The following is a 15,390-nucleotide window of genomic DNA, read 5'->3' as shown; positions in this document are numbered from 1 at the left end:
ATATCTGCTTCGGCACTAAAAGAAAAAGCTCCTTCGCTTAGTTTGAGTAATGGTGATCGGACAGCGAAGAAGCGGCTCCACTTAGCGCTATATAAATTGAACGATTATGGGGGAAAAATAAAAAGTACCTTCAAAAGAAAAAGAAAAAAAAATATATATACATATATATATATATATATATATATATATATATATATATATATATATATATGTATTCCTTTTACTTTGCTTTTTACATGTTGACGAAGGTTGACAGATGGATATGGTATAGGTGTATATATATATATATATATATATATATACCTAAATACATAAGGACAATAAGTAAAGGTCGAAGTAAAGCTTACCGTCTGTTTCCCTCTCGATGCGAATCGTTTCGTTTGCTGCAAATAACGTCGAGAGAAGAAAAGAAAATTTGTCCTCCCTTTTCGCCTAATAGCAGGATCTTGACTGAGCCGTATTATCCTTGTGAAAAATTCACAGTCTCTAAAAGTACCTACGCCCCCTTTTTCCTTGCACCTCTCTCTCTTCCTCTCTGTCTTTCTCTTTCTTTCCATTTTTTCCCTTCTACTTTTTCACATATACCGTTCATTTTCTAGCATATTTTCCTTGTGGTTCTTTTAAAAATCCACATTTCCATAACACCCGCCCCTTTTTCTGCTTCTACATTCGTATCGACTTATACTTTTAACCATGAACGATTCAAATAGCCTCGTTTGACCGTAAGGTACCAACCTCTTTATATTATTTCTTCTATTATTTCCCTTTCGATGCTCGGGGATCGCGTTGGTGCAACGACCTTAAACACCACACTATGGGACATCGATAGTATTTTTCTTACTCCTTTCTATATATTTCTTTTTTCTTTCTTTCTTTTACATTTCTTCGACTTGATACGGTGTACGTAACGTTCCAGGTGTTTTCATTGATCGGCTTGTGTTGCCAATTGCAGCGGTAGGAAAAATAGAGACATTATTCTAGCTAGGTAGTCGTCGTCCTCCTTTTCGCTTACTCGTAAAAAGTTCCCTCACGTCGTAAGAATATACTTACCTATCGTATGAGTTGTCCTTATCGTCGAGTACGATGGTGGTATTCGACGTTCTAAGCATAATAAAAAAATATTTAGCCTTCTATGCTGCCGCCTCTGCTGCTGCTGCTGCTGCTAGATATGTGAGTTTAAGTTGTGAAAGTATATAGGTAAAAAAGAAAGTAAGGTAATGTTGAGCCATCGGTCGATTTTGCATTAGTGGACGTTAATATTAAATGAAAATGGGTTTATAGATAGATGATCTGTACGAATAAATGAAGGCTGTATTTTTGATACGTCCGTTATTTGCAAAAACGACCAATAGCTAAACCGCGATTTTCAACATGGCTTTTCATATCAACACGTTTATTCAGATTATGCTGATGTGTATATATTTATAGAGAGAGATCTATAATTATTGTAAATACACGTAATATGGTCGTCGTAATTTCAATTTTCAGCGCACGTACGTTTCACTCGTCGGAGAGCTTTATTCGAACATTTTGGGAAACGTAAACGGAAGCGCAAAATTTCGTGCACGAACGCACGCTTTGAACGACTATGATTTTTTTTTTTTCTTTCCCTCCCAACCCTTTTTCTTTTCTTTTCTTTTCTTTTACCAGTAATCTCTCTCTCTCTTTCTTTCTTTCTATCTTTCTTTTTTTCCTTCCTTTCTCTTTTTCACTTTCTCACATACACGCATACGCACACACACATTCGATCAGAGGGCACGCATGCACGCGTTTTCGCTTCGTAGACGAACTTTGACGTATAATTATATATAAAAAATCTATGCCGTTGCGCACAATTCGGCTTTCGCGTAGAAAAATTATTAATTTAAGGACGACAGTATGGTTTGGTATTGTATGGTATGTGTGACGTTCGATAAGGATGAATAATAGTAATGATAACATCGTGACAAACACGCTCCCTACCCGGAATATGTAGTTTGTTGAGATGAGAATAATAATACTCGTCCGTGGGTTCGTTGCAAAACGCGTAACATATTTCCTTGTACCTTTTCCGATTCGTATAAATTTTTTGGGACGACGGCTGGAAAAACTGAAGTACACAAATGATCGCATTGATAATTAGAATTCGCGCAAAAATCAAAAAAAAGGAAAAATAAAAATAAAAAAAAAGCAAAAGAGAGAAAGATAGAGAAGTGAAAAAGAAACACAATTATTCGTTTTGTATCATCAATTTGTCAGACAAATATTATCATAACTTTCTTTGACAATTCACAAATGTGCCACGTATTCATAGATATTTAGGTAAAAATTCGTAGATATCGTTTTCTTCGAAATTGACCTTTAAGTCCAGAATGATTTGGCAAATGGCTTAGGGCTGTTCAGCACCAGTGATCTCTTTTGAAATCAGTCTCTCTCGTTGAGTGCATTGATGAGATGAAAAAGCGAATGAAGCTTGGGTTTCGTCGACCTAGTGACTCTATTTCTGGAACTTTCAACTCCGCGAAAATATAGTTGGGTAACGTTAGTGGCCGAGTTTCTCGTATCTTTTCGACCTTTAATAATTCCCATTCCTTTTTCCGAAACTAACGGCGCACAGTAATTATTTTAAAATCTAATGTTCAATATCTAGTTGAAGTATATTTAGTCTTATATGCGTTTTATTTATATACTTATGTATTATAAGTATAACGTCGTTACAATCAGTTTTACACGTAGCAAATTTTTGATCTTTACATTCACCTTTTCTCTTTCTTTCTTTCTCTCTTTCTCTTTTTCTTTCCTTATGTATCTTGTTCTATCTTTGACTTTTTTCTCTTTCTCTCTCTCTCTCTCTCCATCTTTATATTTTTCACGAGCGCGCATGCAGACGTACACATCGGTTTTCTTTGAATTGCATATTCAGTGTTTCCTTTTCATAGTCTGAACAGCGATAAAGAAGTCCGGAATATTCAAAGTGTTTTTTTGAGCGTTAAGAGGAATAATATTTTAGTATTAAAATTATTCTCTAAGATAAAAGGCAATGAAACGAAATTTAGTGATATAGGTGGTTAGGTTGTCATCCCGTGTATTTTCTTGATCCCCTTTTTTTAAACTGTGTATGCACATTGACTCCGCATTAAATTGCATATTCATAACTCGGTCTCTTACTTCTGAATTTCTACGATCTGTCGCGTGATAGACCGAAAAGTATTGAATTGTTGTTAGGATGAAAAATATTTTCGCCTTGTTCCCCTTTTTTGTTTTTCCATATTGTGCATGGCGAAATTACGATAATACACACTTTTCATGATTTTACGAATAATTTGTCCAGATGAATACAAACGATTAAACGATACCGATTCCTCGGACGAGTCGATGGAAATTATTCGAAGAATTTCGATTGTGGAGTATAATTGAACAAATCGAATTTCAAAACTAGAGTATTCCAAAGTTTCGCAATAAACGTACATTGACTATATCTTAAAAAAAAAAAAAAAAAAAAACAAAAGACCGATATGAAACTAAAATCTGTAAAAGGTATCGATGTTGGATGGAGAAATAATCCAATCAAAATGACGAATAATAAACTCGTTATACTTAGTTGTTTTCGTATGACATTCGCGATATTTCGATAGTCTTTAGGGCATTCGTACGATGTACGGTGAAATAAAAAAAAATAAAAAGTATATATATATATATAGTGGAGCACCGCCGATTATCTTTTGATAAATACAGATAGAATATAGACATAATTCGATGAATCAATGATAATCACGTATATATCTTTACGGTTTACTTCGACGAAATTTCGTAGGTGAAAGGAAACGAGATACAACGTGGCTATTATACTAAACGAGCTTTTAAGTAAAATCGATGTTTCACTTAATCTTCAATAACCATAGTAACACGTATTTCGAATTATAACGTCGGAAGGATCGGCACTCCACCGTTAGTATAATTTCCCGCTTAATTTTCATCTACACACGCACATACTCGTACGTGCACGCAACATACGCAGCACACACACACACAAACGGACGCATACAAATACGCATATACATTCGTACGTACATATACATATATATATATATATATATATATATATATATATATATATATATATATATATATATATATATCTTTATATTTGCTCTGCTTAAATTTAATTCGAACGTTTATTTAATTATACACTCGTTTTTTTTTTCTTTATCGTAATTATATCGCCCCTTTGCTCAATTCACATCGCGCGGAGGTATCGCTTTACGCGCACTTTGAAAAAATATCGGCGCTGTACATCGGAGGAGAATATATATTACAATGGATAAAGGTAAAATAAAACGAAGGAACTTGTCCTCGTTTCTACGTCCTTTTCGCATAATACGAATATCATTTTTTTTTGTTTTTTTTTTTTGTGTACGTTGACGTAATTCAGTCGCGAACAGTCGAGAAGATCGGTTTAGCGAAATAGTCGGAATTATTCTTACTTTTCTTGAATTTTTATTTTATTTTACTTTATTATATTATATTTTTTTATTTTAATTTTATTTTAATATTTTATCTCATTTTCTAACGAAGTCCATTGAGATTAAAGTGCGTAAAAATTCAATAGACGATCGAAGAAATAAATCGACCGAAGATAGAACGTAACGAGCGGCATTGAGAAACGCGTAAGAACATGCGGGTGGAGAGGGTCCTAGGGTATAGGAAAAAGATTGTTGGTAAGATGGAATATTATGGGAAGAAGGTTGGTAGATGGAGGTGGGTTGTTGAAGTATGTATTTTTATGTTAAAGATTATAGATAGAGACGAAAAGAAATTATTGTCATGGAACAAATTTTCCAACGTACCAATTTGCATCCGATCGCGACCTTTTATTACATTCGTCCGTATATTTTGTGTTGTCTCGTGACGCGAAGAGAACTTATTTTTTTTTATATCGTCGACAGAGAGTCCTTCGTTCCCCCTTTTTTTTGTCACACACATATTACTCGTCACACAATGAAACTTTATTTCTCACTCGTCGTCGTCGCATCGTTATGCGTTTATTTACAAGGTATTTACATGGGATTAGCGCGTTTTTTCTTTTTTTTTCTTGTGTTAAACACGCCGAAAAATGATGAAGATATTCATTAGAATTCGTACGAGATGATAATGCTCGTTACGCACCTATTATTTTTGTTGTTGTTAATAATTTTTTAGTTTAAAACGATTCTCGTGCGTACGATTGCATTAGCACCGGGAACGTTCGCGTACCTAAAACTCGGTGCATAGAAATTACCGATCACGAGAAATAATTTCTAATAAGAAAATTCAATCTCGGTATATACTATTTTTTTTCTCTTTTTTTTCTCACATATTTATATATATATTATTGATATATATATCGTGCTAAACGACCGCGTCGCTTCCACGTGCCAGTTTCGACGTTGTGCGCGTTCGTCGTCAGTCGATAGGAGAGACGCACACGTTCGTTTGCAAATTTTTTTTTCCAATAAACTTACGTCTTACCGTGCCCCAATGAAGACCGACGATATATATTTTTTTTTAATTTTAAAGTCATCATCATCGTCAAATTGTCTTCGTTGTAAACGGCAAAAACGAAAGAAGCGTATTCGAGTCGCGTTAATAGCGTGCTTTGGTCACTCGTTCGAGATAATTCGATCTAAAAAATCATCTTCTTATCGACCTTTGTCAACGGCAGTTATTCATAAATTTAGGCAATAATATGTATATATATATATGTATGTAAATACTACATTATATATATTAATAATAGGCGTTTACAATAGGCACACAAGATTATGAAAAATAATCTTGAAATCGATGCTCTGTTTAAATAAATTCGTCGTAATGTCGTAACTTATAAAAATTATATAATTAGAATATAAAATAAGGAAGATCGAAGGATAATATAGGAGAAAATGATTTTCTACTAATAATATAAAATAATAATAAATGAACATTTGGTAACAGGCGTGAAAGGGAACATAATGAAAATGAATAAGAATAAGAAGAAGATGTGTCGTGGTTGGTTACTGGCATACCTGTTGTAACAATTTGCGGTATGTTTTTGAACGGGTCCCAATTCTGAAGGAGACTCGATGATTGTGGTGGTAGTGTTGTTGATGGCGTGGGATGCGACGCGGCCATATCAGACGTAATATTCGTTAACGCCGGGCGCGTCGGAATCGCATCCCTATACGCAACTTTCTTGGCTCGAAATAAGTGGCGTGCGAACGGTTACAACTTCCCTTGCCGGATGATGCTTGTTCGTTGTAACACCGGTCAATCCGGTGACCCCGGTTATTCCTGTGACTGTTGACTCGTGCAGAAGTCCGCTCATCGTCGAGAGCGGCGTACTTCCGCATGAGGATGTACTCTTCACCGTGTCTATTTTAGGTGGCCTTGCTGTATGATCTATGCAAGCGTATACCGTTGCCTCTTTAGCGTAAGATTTTCCCCCGACGATAACACCACTTCCGTAACCCTGTAGCCCTCCGAGACCAGTGACGGTACCTAAATTCGCTAACTTCGTGTCCGTTCCCAAAGTCGACAGGGTGGTTGGCCTCGTTAAACATAGCTCTGCATACGTCACTTCACCGGATAACTATGAACAATATATATATATATATATATATACGCAATAGAGATTAAATCTATTTTTCTATCTTCATAATATGTTAGTTAGGTAGAAATTAATTCGATACCTTCTTTTCTTTCTTTTTTTTGTTATTTAACAAATTTAGTATTTCATTTATATGGTTATTTATGATTATATCTTTCTCGAACAAGTGATAAATTCTTTGACGAACAAAACAAAAATTAAATGATTATTTTGACGAGATTAATTTCAAATATAGAGCTATCGAATTAATTATTGCGTCTATTACTTTATTTTCACCTTAATAATAATTAATTAATAATCGCTGACAAACCACGACAAAATATAGTTTTCGAATTTGATTATCACGATTGTATATAATTGTTTTAGTAATGATGAAATAAAATACGTTGACGCGTCGAGTGGTAATAATAAAAGGAATAATTTAGATAATCAGGATAGGTAAGGAAAGTGAAAAACAAAAAAGAAAAACGGCTAAACGTCGTTGTATTTTTTCTTCGAACGTCGTATTCCAAAGAGTTTCCCTTTTTTTCTTTTTCCTTTAAATTAGATGATAGTATTTTCGCTAAAGTTCATCCAAAGTTCGCCATGATAATCCTTGAAAGATACGATTATTTTCGGTAGTTCTGCCAAAGACTTGGATCCGAAGCAAAGAGAAACTTTCCTGCTAATGAGCGTCCACTTTCGAAATTTCAGACTTCTGGAATTCTTCTCAAAGCCCTTACCTACCTACCAACCTACGGAGCAGAACGGCTCGCTAGAGTTTTCTTCTCATTCCTTCTCATCTCGAATAAGCAAGAAATTCGAGTGGGCCAATGAGAAAACGGAGAAGATTGGTCGATACGAACAAAACAACGAAATTATTGAGGCATAATCAAAGTTTTAGTCTACGGAATTTCGTCTATTTCTCTTTCTTTCTCTCTCTCTCTTTCTCGATTTTTTTTTTCTTATAATTTCATATCGACGTTCAGACCGCCAAATTCAATGAATAAAGTTCAAATCGGTTGATTGGAAATCTGTGATAAGGAAAAATAAACGATAAAACAAACAAATATCGACGAAATTTCAAAATTATTGAAAATTACTTTCCATGTGTATAAAAATATTTTTACACTTTTTCTTTTTTTAATATATATTCAACTTTGTATTGTCTGTAAAAATAATCATAGTTCCTGTGTTTTTTTCATTCATCTCTTTATTGTAAAAGAACTATTCGAAAATCGAGATGTATTTGTTTATGTAATAACTTTATTAAAATGTTCGTTTTTTCGAAATAGGTATCGATATAAAATAACCTTTTTATTAAATATAAGTATCTTGAATAAGTAAGACATTTATGTACTATTTTTGTAGAATCGATGAAATGAACTCTTTCCGTTTCGCATTAATTTCAATTGAATTCATCGATTGATTGGATCGTATTTACTTTATCAATTTAATCAATTAAACTGTGTTTTACGAGTGTACTCGTAGCGAAGAAATATTTCGTGTAATCGTTTCATTTCTACGACACAAATTAGTAGTTTACAGCCTTTTCAAAAAGTTCATTACAGCTAATTGATTAATTGTTAATTACTTTTCTTTCGCATAATACACAAATTTGTCATTTATCTTCGACGAGTATACTAGTCTATTACAATTAATTGGTTTAATTCTACGTAATCGAATCGTTAGTATTATTATAACGATACTTACCGGTAAGGTTGGATAATTGTTGTATTCGTTGTAAGCGGTAAGTCCTTGAAGATGATTATTCTGCTGCGTTGAAGGGAGTGATGACGGTGGTAATCCATCCGGTGTATTTTGGGTTGCCAATGGTGTACCAGAAGTTGAACCGGTCAATTGATAATCTGAATCTTTTTTTCCAATTAAAATAACAATGTTTCAGATAGTTTTAATCTTAATTAAATAAAAATGTTATAATGCTCTTATTAATAGAACTTTCTAACTTAAAGATCTTTATTTCGTTTATTAATATTGATTAGTTCATAAAAAGCAAGTATTTTGTATCTTCTTTCTTACTTTCTTTCCTTCAAACTATATAATCTTCTACAAAGCCATAAAGCTCTAAACTTGAAGTTTCCCTCTTCGATAGGAATCTGTTACCGAGAAACTATAATGAGCTAGATGGAAGCCCATATATAGCTCATGATTTAGGAAGTTAGGATATAAGCTATGCGTACGATGCATCAAATAAATGATGGGCTAGTAGAAAATCCAGGCACGTAGAACGTATAGGCGAGTTATGACTTGATACATAGCGATTATCGATCGATGTACTACTATGAATATCATTTTGAGAATCAAAATACATAATATTTTTACATCGTACATATACATACAGTTATAAAAATATATTTATGTATAGATACATACCTTTATTACTTGGTACAACGTCCGGATTTCTGTCATCGGCATCGTAAAGATCTTCGGAACTAGGCGCGGTAGCTTTTTTCAAGGGCAAATCACCAGGCCTTTGAGCTCGTCTATCACTTCGTAATTTGAGTGCTGCGAAGATTATTCCAGTGACTAAGACTAGGGCGGCAAATACTCCAATGAGACCAAGTAATAGAGGTGTTATTTCGAAAGGCACCTGAGTACCTGTAAACAAAACGCGCACTGCTCTCGTGCAGTTACATTTTTGCATATTCTTAAGATCTAATCTTGCACAAATAAATCGTAGTAAATTATTATTTTGTTTTATATATATGTTAATTCATTAAAAAACGAGTTAAATATGAAATAATTATACTGTTTAAAAGTATGAAAGAAAGTTGAATTACATACTTTTTAATTACGTAATATAAGAATTCACGAAAGGTGAGTAGTTATAAAGTATGAAATTGAAATTTGATTCGTAGATTATATCCAATAGAACGGTACGATTAACAGAACATTGGGTTCTACAAAGAAATAAGAATATTTAGTTACAAGCATTATTGAAGAAAGAACAATTAGACTTTAGAGATTGATCAAATATCAATTTTCGTTTTTAAACTACTCACCTTTCATGAATTTATATATTGTATAATTATTTCACGAATAATCAGAATTATATTCAACAACGTTAACATATGCAATTTGAAAACCTTCGAGGTACGCGTGTAACAAAGTTATAATTTATTACTTAACGAGTTTTAATTTATAAATTAAGGACAGAGTTAACAGCAGTTAAGGTCTTGAACAAAATTAATTGGACAATGAAGTAGAATGAAATCATATATTGAGAGGTCAATCACCTCGTTTCACCTCTCTTATTATCGATGATTCTTAATCGGTGTTCTTCGAAAAGTGCAGGCTAACATTTGTTCGCGTTCATTCTTCCAATTTTTTTTTCTTTTTTCGATCCTTCCTTAAAAGTGCGGCCTTTTTAATAGGATCTTTTCACGAAGTTTGAGAGAGCTGAGGGTACGGCACCGATACGGCGCATTAAGCCGTAACGATCGAAGCGATAATAAGATAGTCAGGACTTAGTCATGCTTTCGAACGTCTAAGAAGAGAAAAAACTAAAGTAAAAAGAAATACATTTGAAGATTCTTAAGGTTTCGACTAAGAAGGATCGATCGATCGTTAAATTTTTCCAGTTTAACGGATCCCATAAGCTGAAAACGTTTGGTTGTATAGTTGTTAAATGATAAGTTTAATAGAATCTCTAGTCCTATTTGGATGGAAAAAATAAAGATAAAAGAAAAAGATGATGGAAAAAAAATAAACAAATGATTTAAAAAAAAAAGAAAATATTATTTTACGTCGAAAGATGTATAATCTTCTTTATTTTTTCTTTTTTTTTCGGAAATGGTGAAAGTTGAACGTAATCTATCAAGCGGGAATACAGAAAATGGTAGTATTCGATATCAATAGTTAGGAGATTTGATTAAAGTTTCACGCTCGACGAAGCTTGCTCGAAGTGGATCGATTTTTGAACGAATCTCTTTAGTTTTTAAGTACGCATTCACGCAAGTATAGTATAGGTACACCTAATCGAAGAGAGTGAGAGAGAGAAAATCATGAATACATCGATAAGGTCCTAGAGTAGGAGGTGTCTATAGAGGTGTGAGGAAACTTGCTCGTTCATTCGCGTGCAGTCTCTAGCATAGGGCGAATCGCATCTCTCTTCAAGGTGGAAACTGACCGAGAGCAATTTCACTTGTAAATTCGTCTAGGAGTCGATATATACGAGCTACCGAGTATATCCGCCGGCAGTGGATCCTAGCTCGGTTCACGTACCAGTACCTTCGTATAGTCTAGCTTTCGATTCCTACACAAACGAAGAGAATTCTACAGGCCGGTAATCCACTGGATGAATGCAACCAAGAGATCGTACTCGCTGTTCTATTTTCTCAAGTACTTAGAACTTGGTCTACATGTAGATTGTGTTCGATTTTGCAACCGATTATACTTGTTTCTCGTAAAACCTTCCTACTATTTCTCTGTCTCACTCTATCTTTATCTTTATCTTTGTCTTTATCTTTATCTTTATCTTTCTAATTTTCTCTATCTCTCTACCTATTAAAATCTAGTTCAAAGGAATTTCATTACGTGCCCGTTAAGCTGCTCAATTAGCGATGAGTCCCATTCGAAGCATTTTACTTATTATAATAGCTCGATTAAAGTGTTAAATAATAATAAAAGCATTTGAAAAGTAACTTACCTGTCTGCTTCTCGGCCACTTTTAAAGTAAAACCTTCTAGGACCACTTTCTCACTTTGTCCTTTACCATTGACGGCAAACAATATCATGGTGAGAACTTTGCCCGATTCCAAGTTTTGTACAGTAAATTGTGGAATCTCTCTAGTAAGATTTGCTTGTAGAATACCCGTTTCTTCGTCGAAAACTTCTAAAACGAAATATTGCGTTTGACCTCCGTCGAAACCTGCGGTGCATTCCACCGAAAGTGACTGAGTTGTTTGATTGGTTAGTGTACAATTGTAAGGGATTTCTGGTTTTCCTGAAAACAAAAAAAAAACAAAAATAAGAAACAATTTGTTGAATTTTCATCATTCCAATTGCATAATGTATCAACTATAGGAAAAGAAGATACGTGGATAGAAATAAGTTTCAGTAAAAGTCGTGGGATCCGAGTTAGATTAAAAAAAAAGATACTCTCGATATTTTGAAAAAGAAACTTTTCTGAAACTAACCTGAAATAACTAACTGAACTATAACCTTCACGTGAATTTGTAGATTCGTCTTACGAGTGGCTTATGAGAAGTGAACGAGATGCACGCACGCACACACACACAAACACGTAAATATATATAAAGATAGGTAAGTAGGTAGGAAGGAATGTACGTACCCGCGGGTATGATGTAAAATATGCATGCGTTTTTCTGCTGGCCAGCAGCATTGCTCGCCCAACAAGACACGCTGCCATAGTCCATATCCGTGACCGGTCTGTACACGAGGATGCTTTGGCTGTGCTGAGTTGAGTTCTTGAAACGTGCCTGGGGCATGTCGACCATCTCCTGACTAGTGTTGAAGGCCCACCTAAAGCTTTCGGGAGGTGGATAAGCTTCGACCGTGCAGACCACCCTGGCGATCTCGTGACGCGCCACTCCATATATATTCTTTTGTTCGGACACGCAGATTGGCTTGTCTGCGAAAAGAAAAACCAACCAACCATCCCCACCCACACACATATATATTTCTTTTGACCATTTTTGTTCTTTTTTCTTTTTCTTTTTTATGTTCTGTGCTTTTTCCTCTCTTTCCTTTTTTTTTTTAACTTTTTATACCGTTTACCTTTCTTTTTTTAGTCAGTCAGAGGCACTATACACCTACTACTACCTGTATTGTTCTTTGGAAAAGAATCGAAAGAAAAGTCGAAACGCGATAACGTAAAGAGTGAGACGTATGCGGGTGCGGGGACAGGGACAAGGTAGTCTACACCATTGAGAGTACAGTTTACGTACATTTATTAAAACTGCGAAAAAGGACGAAGCGTGGCGGACTGACCACGCTTACGCGCGCCCTTTCGAAAGGGAAAGATCGATGGGCGTTATTCGCCGGCTCGTCGTTCCAATAGTTTTGCCATTTTTCGTTTACGTACGTACGGGGTCTACGGCAGGACGGGGCTTACGAGTTGGTCGGTTTTACTCTCACAATCGCTTTAATGTTTTTTATTTCTACTTTTTTTTCTCTTTCGTTCTTTCTTTCATCCACCGTTCGCGAATTCACCGCGCTCGTCATCGTATTTTTTAACGAATAACCGTAACGACTTTTCGACGGGGTGACTTTCCCCGTTTTGGGGGCTTACATTATACGCCAGTGAGTCTAACCAACGCGTACTTTCACTTTGTCGAGAAATTCTCGTATAAATAATTAACTACTATTTTGGTTAGAGATTCGTTAGGATACATAGATTTAAAACAAAAAAAAATTGTATATTTCCGGCACTAATAACAAGTATAAAAATAAATAAAAAACAAATTGAACAAAATCGTTAACCGAAAGAAGATTAATGAACATTTCTATTTAAATATTATTTTGTAATATTTTGAAGATGAATATAAATGGCCCGTGTAAGTATCGTCTGTTAGAAAATAATCATCGTAATACTACTTCAATTTGATAGAAATATGAAAGTATCCTGAAACTAGGCATGAAAATTTCTACACGAACGTAGTAAAAGAGTATTCGGTTATCCAAATAAAAGGGTTGTGCATAGATTGCATTCGAAGTTAAAGTTATCGACTGACTGACTGAGTCGAACTATGCCGTGTTATCTATTTTTAGGCACGAACGCGCATTTATCCTTTCGCGATAAAACGAAAGGAAATAATTTAAAAAAGGCGAACTGAGAAAATAAATTTATACGATTGTATAAATATATATATATATATATATATAAACGTAATATTTTGACTCGTATTTTTATTCTACGAGCGTGTTTAAAAGAAAGCAAATATAAATATAAATATAAATATAAATATAAATATAAATACAAATATAAATAGAAATAGAAATAATAAAAAAGAGAAAAACATGAATAAGAAATGAATAAGAAAAATAATAAGAAATACTTACACATGATTTTGAGTTCGACGCTATTGCTATAACCATCACCCTCAACGTTGCTAGCAACGCAGGTGTAATTTCCGGCCTGGGAACGATTGACTTTTCTTAAAGCGAGATCGTATTGTTGTACTATTACGCCATTCTTTGCGTTGTTCTGAATGACGTTGCCCTGGAATGAAGCGTACATACAGACACATTGTGAGATTAAATCAGAAATCTGCGAAGAAAAAGAGTATCGGGAAGATTGGGGTAGGGTAGGGTAGAGCACAGTTTCACGAAAAGTAACGTGATAAGAAGAATAAGAAAAAGAATAAAAATAAGAATATAAGAAGATGAAGTAGTAGAAGCGGATACGAGGACGAATGAAAACGGTCTGTTAAAAGAAAATGGGTCGAAGAGAAATGCAACGAAGTGGAAAGCGAAGGAGGCACGCGTAATGTCGAATAGAGGACTAACATAAGACCATTTTCGTGACAAAGCTCTCTATCTCTCTCTCTCTTTCTCTCATATCTTTCTCCATCTATATTTATCTCTATCTCATTCTCTCGCATTCTCGAAGGAACGAAGGAAGGATTACATTTTCTTGGGAGAATTTCTCTAGGATCCGTTGTTACCTATAGAAGAGCTTTCGTAACCAAACGTGAAGACGATGACAAAAGAGAATAGTCAGGCGCGTGTAGTTAAAACCGCAACTCGGGATTAAGAGAGAGGCAGTGAATAACGACGAAGTAAAGGTAGCAAAAAAAAAAAAAGAAAAAAAAGGACAAAGTAAAGTTAGATAAGAGCAAAGGATAGAAAGAAAGAAAGAATGTATAATTATTTAGGTAACTAAATATGTATGTACGTTATATACTGGAAAGAAAAGATATGCTAAAAGATGGGTACAAAGTTCTTTTGATTTTAAGAGAATACATAAAAGTGAGTTAAAAGAGTTCATTGTTAAATTGTTGCATAAAGAGGAAAAGAGAGAGAGAGAAAAAAAGAGAGAGAGAGAGAGAGAGTTGATGCTTATTCGTGCATGCATAACTCTGATGTGTGTGTATTTATTATTTACTTATATTACTGTATATACGAGAGAATAGAAACAAATTCCTGTGGGATCGACTTACGTTGTGCTTCCAGACGACTTTGTAAGCCCAGGGATTCGCACGAACCTTACATTCAAAGTAGACATCATCGCCTTCCTCTATGTCGTCGGGATTCATGTTGGAACCAAGCCCCAACTTTAAGATAGGAACGACTGAAAGAGAGAAAAAAAAATCAATTCTCGTCAATGTTATTGTCTTAAGCTGCTTACAAGTCTCTATTTGAAATAGAGGAATATATTGTAAATTCTCGAGAATTACAAGGCAAACCGAAATAGAACAGCACTTCGTCGAAATTGGTTAAATTTCTTGCTGTGCGATCTGTCAAGAAAAATATCAATATCTTCGTTTGACAGAATAAGGACAATCTTAAATATTTTTCTAAAATAGCTTCATTTGTCTCAGTATTTTTTATTATTCATTCAATTTTAATTTTTTTTTTAAATTTTATTTACGTACTTTGAAGAATTTTATAGATAAATTTATTATTAACATTTCGATATCTTGTAAGATAATTTTTTGTCAGATTTAAAAATTACAATCTTATGAAATATTTTTGCGTTTGGTTTGAATTTCTTTAAATTATTTTTTTATACGTAATATTATTTGTCTTTGTAATAATCGATAAAAGACACAGATTCCTTTATTATATTATAAATAAAATTTCTATATGTAAATCTAATAAAA

General features: G+C 34.2%; 1 protein-coding gene across 4 annotated transcripts in view; it reads right to left on the bottom strand.

Annotated features, from left to right (window-relative positions):
- Nucleotides 1–1,372: 1,372 nt before the first annotated feature.
- LOC107074662 (neural cell adhesion molecule 2) overlaps nt 1,373–15,390 on the bottom strand; it is a 206,363-nt gene continuing 192,345 nt past the window's right edge. For 3 of the 4 annotated variants that reach the window (XM_015336309.2, XM_015336313.2, XM_089175425.1), the window contains 7 exons: nt 14,728–14,858; nt 13,628–13,787; nt 11,898–12,197; nt 11,253–11,549; nt 8,978–9,220; nt 8,297–8,457; nt 1,373–6,586 (listed from right to left, as the gene is read on the bottom strand). In XM_015336309.2, the coding sequence (XP_015191795.1) occupies nt 6,176–6,586; nt 8,297–8,457; nt 8,978–9,220; nt 11,253–11,549; nt 11,898–12,197; nt 13,628–13,787; nt 14,728–14,858 (1,703 nt within the window). In that variant the 3' untranslated portion in view covers nt 1,373–6,175. The remainder of the gene's footprint in view (nt 6,587–8,296; nt 8,458–8,977; nt 9,221–11,252; nt 11,550–11,897; nt 12,198–13,627; nt 13,788–14,727; nt 14,859–15,390) is intronic. The other variant, XM_015336312.2, reaches the window with a different exon arrangement.

The sequence above is a fragment of the Polistes dominula genome, unplaced genomic scaffold, assembly GCF_049000335.1.
Source record: "Polistes dominula isolate Pdom_NZ unplaced genomic scaffold, Pdom_raw_medaka contig_82, whole genome shotgun sequence".
In the NCBI taxonomy this organism is placed as follows: domain Eukaryota; kingdom Metazoa; phylum Arthropoda; class Insecta; order Hymenoptera; family Vespidae; genus Polistes; species Polistes dominula.
The sequence above is the reverse complement of the archived record's forward strand: the minus strand, read 5'-3'. Positions and strand labels throughout refer to the sequence as shown.